This window comes from Ictalurus punctatus, chromosome 22 (assembly GCF_001660625.3).
Source record: "Ictalurus punctatus breed USDA103 chromosome 22, Coco_2.0, whole genome shotgun sequence".
Taxonomy (NCBI): Eukaryota; Metazoa; Chordata; class Actinopteri; order Siluriformes; family Ictaluridae; genus Ictalurus; species Ictalurus punctatus.
The window spans coordinates 17,910,951-17,916,296 of NC_030437.2; the positions used below are offsets into that span (position 1 = coordinate 17,910,951).

The 5,346-nt window shown below is 43.3% G+C and overlaps 1 protein-coding gene across 3 annotated transcripts in view; it reads left to right on the top strand.

Moving 5' to 3' along the window:
- The first annotated feature begins 3,056 nt into the window (after positions 1-3,056).
- The window catches only part of kremen1 (kringle containing transmembrane protein 1), a 66,219-nt gene continuing 63,929 nt past the window's right edge, over positions 3,057-5,346 (top strand). For all 3 annotated transcript variants that reach the window (XM_017452165.3, XM_017452166.3, XM_053674341.1), the window contains exon 1: positions 3,057-3,455. In XM_017452165.3, the coding sequence (XP_017307654.1) occupies positions 3,380-3,455 (76 nt within the window). In that variant the 5' untranslated portion in view covers positions 3,057-3,379. The remainder of the gene's footprint in view (positions 3,456-5,346) is intronic.

The following is a 5,346-nucleotide window of genomic DNA, read 5'->3' on the forward strand; positions in this document are numbered from 1 at the left end:
TAAATATATATATATATATATTTTTTTTTTCAAAATATGTGTCGCAAAGGTGTATAACTTTTCGACATCTCCATTTCGTTCAACGCTTAACAAGTGTCCGATTTGGTTAAAAAACATGTGATGTGATTGTACATGATGTCGCACTTTTAAGGTTTTCAGTTTCCTCACCGGTAGCGCTGTATTAGCAGCCTATATGATTAGTATATTAAGTTTCTATAATCTGGTATAAGTTTATTGATTTTTTTTTTTTAATTTAAAGGGATATACACTGTACAATTACAACGATTGCTGATTAGCATATTAGCATGAGTACATGTGTAAGAGTATTAGCATGAGCTTCAATACTGAAGTTGATTATTTTGGAGTTGTACAGATTAATAACGTACCTTAGTAACAGTTGTTTTGAAAAAGAAAGTTTTGATTAGCAAATTTCACTATAGCTTCTAATAATAATAATAATAATAATACTAATAATAATAATTATTATTATAATAATTGGATAAGTTCTAAAACTGTCTGTACAAGTAATGTATATGAAAATTGTGCTAAGTAACATGTTATATTTAAGAGTTTAAGAGTATGTTAATATATTAGTACAAGCAGCACAGCGTTATGAGTTATTGGATATATATGTATATATTGGTTTAGTGAAACTTGTGTACGTTTTTCATGTATGTCGAAGTGTACAGTAGAATTTATCTTCACGTTAACTTCTGGACCACCAGCTGTAAAACAGCCCTGTGACATGGACGATTCCCCTCGGGATTTTCCGGTGTGCTTCGGGGCTTTTCCTTGAATGCAGCGCTCATATCCGCAAGCCATGATTCCCGCTGTCATTCCCAAGTCACCTGGTGACGTTCATGAGCTGTGGTTTGTAGCCTCTTTCCTGCAGCTCTTCCAAACAGTGTGGCGTTACGGAGGAAACGACATATCCTTCTAAAATTTTACCTCGATGAAGCAGAATCGATGAAATGTGCAATTCTGAAATTCCTTTGCATCCCTCTGCAAGACGATAGGTCCAATTCCTGACACATGTTCAATATTTTCCAGATTTTTTTTTTTTTTTTTTTTTTTTTTTTTTTTTTTTTTTTAATTTCTGGCTGTGAAAATGCCCTCATGGTGGTGGATGAGGAAGAGATTTGATTGAAGCTAATGCTGCAGGTCTTATCTCATCATTCCTGACTTCTGACCAGGAAACAAAGCTACTCGGAAAAACTCCGGATGGTCTTCTACCAAGTTCACCAAGTGACTTCAAATCAGCACAGTAACACTTCTGACCTTTAAATGAGTTACGCTGTTTATACAAGTATCTGCTTTAGAGTAATCATCATACAGACATGCATGTATTCCCCTGATAAATCTATAACACTGACTATACAGTTTACCGTATCTACGAGGAAATATACATCACTCTTCACAGTTAGCTGGCTAGCTTGTTACTAACAAAATTTGAACATGGAATTAGACGCTATCTGGACCTAGGACCTTTGGGCATATTCGGTCAACAATTTAATTTTGAGTTGATGGCATCTGGAACTAGGAACTACAGTATATGTGTATCTGGGACTGGAAATTTCTGTTAGAAGATAGAAGATAGAGAAGATAGAAGATCTACAGGTGTACCATAATCTGGGAATTACTGGTAGATGATGTCTAGAACTAGGAATTATAGATGTCATTAGGACTGGGAACTACTAGGAACTATCCAATCAGCCATCCATCCATCTTCTATACCGCTTTATCCTTTTCAGAGTCACGTGGAACCTGGTGCCAATCCCAGGAAACATTGGGCACAAGGCGGGGTACACCCTGGACAGGGTGCCAATCCATCGCAGGGCACAATCACATACACACTCACACACCCATTCATACACTACGGACACTTTAGACACGCCAGTCAGCCTACCATGCATGTCTTTGGACTGGGGGAGGAAACCGGAGTACCCGGAGGAAACCCCCGCAGCACGGGGAGAACATGTAAACTCCACACACACAGGGCCACGGTGAGAATCGAACCCCCGACCTACTAGGAACTACCGTTAGATAAAACAAAACTCAGTCAAATGCATGAAGGTTGAAAATGGCGTCATTCCCATGAAGTCCCATGGACTTGACATTTCCGAGTGTAAGTGTATGGATTATCAGATCTTTTTTTTCCCTAGATGACAAACCATTTAAAATATTCTGTGTCAACAGTTAATAGTAGGGTCTAATTAATACTTGCATTAGCATTGCCACCTCACAGCTCCAGGATCCCGGGCTCGATCCTGAGTTCGGGTTACCGTCCACATGGAGTTCCACATGTTCTCCGAGCGTCCGTGTGAGTTTCCTACGGGTTCCCCCGGTTTCCTCCCACCTCCAGAGAACATGGCAGTAGGCGAACTGACTAAAATAGATTGACTCTAGGGAACTGTGAATGTGTGTGTGTGTGTGTGTGTGTGCACATGGTGCCCTGTGATGGACCAGTGACCCGTCCAGGTTGTATTCCTGCCTCATGATGCCCAGTGTTCCTGAGATAGACTCCAGATCCGCCATCATGCTTCCCAGGTTAAAGCGCTTATAAGTGAGTGCCTGAGAGTTTGAGAGGTCATATCATATCATGGCATGCCAATCATTATGGAGTTCACTGTATCAATACAGTTATGAATGAGTTGTATACGTTTACAACAGCTTTAGAACAGAACCTGATGCTCAGTCACGTGTGCACAGGTGTACTCAGGTGATATTAGAACCGTACCAGGAGTTTATGGATTGTTATGATAATAACCTAATAATATGGATTTAATAAAATATATATATATCATATTATGCGATTCAAAAGTTTGCAGACTCTTTCCTCAGACTCTGTTCCTCTTTGTTGTTCACTAAAACGATTAACTTTAAAATCAAAAAGGAATCTTGGCCCGGTGCGCACGAGCGCGTGTTCGGTGCAGGTATATGCGATGTGAATCCTCCGCTCGCCTGCCCGCCCTCCCTGGGGTTTCCTGTCACGTGATTTGGTAATCGGATCCTCGCTCAGTTTTTTCCCCTTCTTTCTTTTTCTTCTCCTCCCTCCTCTGTGTGTGTGTGTGTGTGTGTGTGTGTGAACAGCAGCACGAGCAGCAGCACAAGCAGCAGCAGAAGCGCGCGCCTCTCTCTCTCTCTCTCTCTCTCTCTCTCTCTCTGTCACACACACTCACTCACTCACTCACTCCGTCCGGGGCTCTGGAGCGCACTGCGTTGTGCGCGCGCCGCCGTTTCGCCACACGGGAAGGTTTGCGGTTCCGCGCGCTGCAGCACGAGCAGAAGACTTTTTTGTTTGTTTGTTTGTTTGTTTTGGTTTTAGTTTGTTTTGCAGGACATTGGCACGCGCGCTCCGCCGTTCGTTCTTCATCTCCTCATGGATTCCGTGCTGCTCGTCTTCTTCTCGTCCTTCTTCTCCTCCACGGCGTCCGCGATCGGCCACTTCACCACGGGTGAGTACCGGGGATCTCTCTCTCTCTCTCCCTCTCTCCCTCTCTCTCTGTCTGTCTTTACTTCCCTTTAACTCCACTCCTGCACGAGACTCGATGGATTTCAATACCCGGTACACATCATGCAGTGTCACGTAATGTCACGCATGATTACTTTGAAACTCGTGCACATGTCCACGCGCTCTTGTACTGTCAATTTATTTGGTGTCCAGTCCGCCTTTTCTTTTTCTTGTTCTTTTTCTTTTTCTTTAATATGCACCGCGCGCGCCTTAAGGACTCCCCGACTCAGGTGAGCAGCATCCACTTGTTGTGTCACTCACTTGAACAACCTACACAGCATGGGGTGCACAAACTTTCGGCCTTCCTTCCCTCCCCCCCGTCACCCCCCATGCATTCGGATTCACTTGAACGCAGCTCGGGTTCATGTTATACATATAATCGAAGGTGTTGAAATCTTAAGAACAGCATGCACAAATAATAATAATAATAATAATAATAATAATAATTATACAGTCCAGATCATGCAAAAATCATCTAACACTATGTAAAGATTGATATAAACAGGAAATGCACTTTCCAATCAGCCAGCTGTTGCTGTGAGTAACACTGATGATACTCAGGATACCTCAGTTTACTCTCAGAGGTAAAGTGATCACACTTTAAATCTCCAGCTGCGTGCCTTAGATGAGTCTTAAAAGGTAATATTCCTTATTATTTTTTATAGGAAGACTCCACGCTCAAGCACGTTAAATACGATGATATCGAACGGTTTGGGATCATTCTTTAGCGATTCTGGTGCTAATTTGTTACTGGTTATTTTTGCTGTGAGAATTTAGACATCGTGGGCCGTGATGATGTCACGCGGTGACGCTGTTTTCGTTTGTCAGCGCTGTTACAGTTACACTGGCGTTTAAATATAAGAAGATCGATAGAGATGATGCTAGGGGTAAAAATCCAACTGCACCACCACTACCATGAGCAGGTAGAACAGCATTGTGGGTAATGTAGGAAACCGTTGTAACCGAATTAAAAACAGACCCGAAAGAGTCGTCGAAAGAAGTTGGAATGAATCGAATCGGCTTTCTTTATAAAAAATAAAAATAAAACAGTCTTTTGAGATGAAGTGCATGTTTTCTGATTGTTTAAAGAGCGTATAAATCTGAGCAGGTTGTGCCCATTAGCTCGATCGTCCCTGCAACTCATCCGTTCCAAACACAACAGTCTGACTGAGTGACAGATCTGTACTTTCCATCTACAGTACAGACCATAAACAGCTCGTTCTGTGAACCGCAGTCGGGGGAATCGAGTCTCGTTTCAGTGGTCACGAGCCGTTCGAAAGTCGACAATGGATTGTTTTCCTCTCCAAACCCGCAGATCTGGCAACATTCGAGCACAATGCACCATCATTCAGACGTCTGCAGCGGACGAGCGTTGGTCTCACTGATTCCGCATTGTGCTCGGGGCTCTCTCGCCCTCCCCCGACGCGTCCGGTCGTCCGAGCCGGGCGAGCGTTTCCGCGTTCAGAGACGAGCGGGATGCTCGCTTAGAGACCACGTAAGTCAGACGTCTCGCTACCGTAAACGGAGTCGCGTTTCAAGTAAATCCCCAAGCTTCCTTTTTCATTTTTCCTTTTTCAAGTCTCTTAATTATAGGCTTCGACTCAAATTAGAAGTTACGCCATCTGAGGCAGGACATAAACGTTGCCATCTGTACGTATGGATTAATGTCAGGTTTGATCTTCGAACAAGAGAGCGGAGTTCGGGTCACGCACGGTGCGTTCGAGGAATACCGGTCCCATCCGGCGAGCGTGTTTACCACGTCTTCCGGCACAGGAGTCGAAATTTAGGATGGTATCATCCATGCTGTTTATATACAGCAGGTGGGAGAGCTCCAA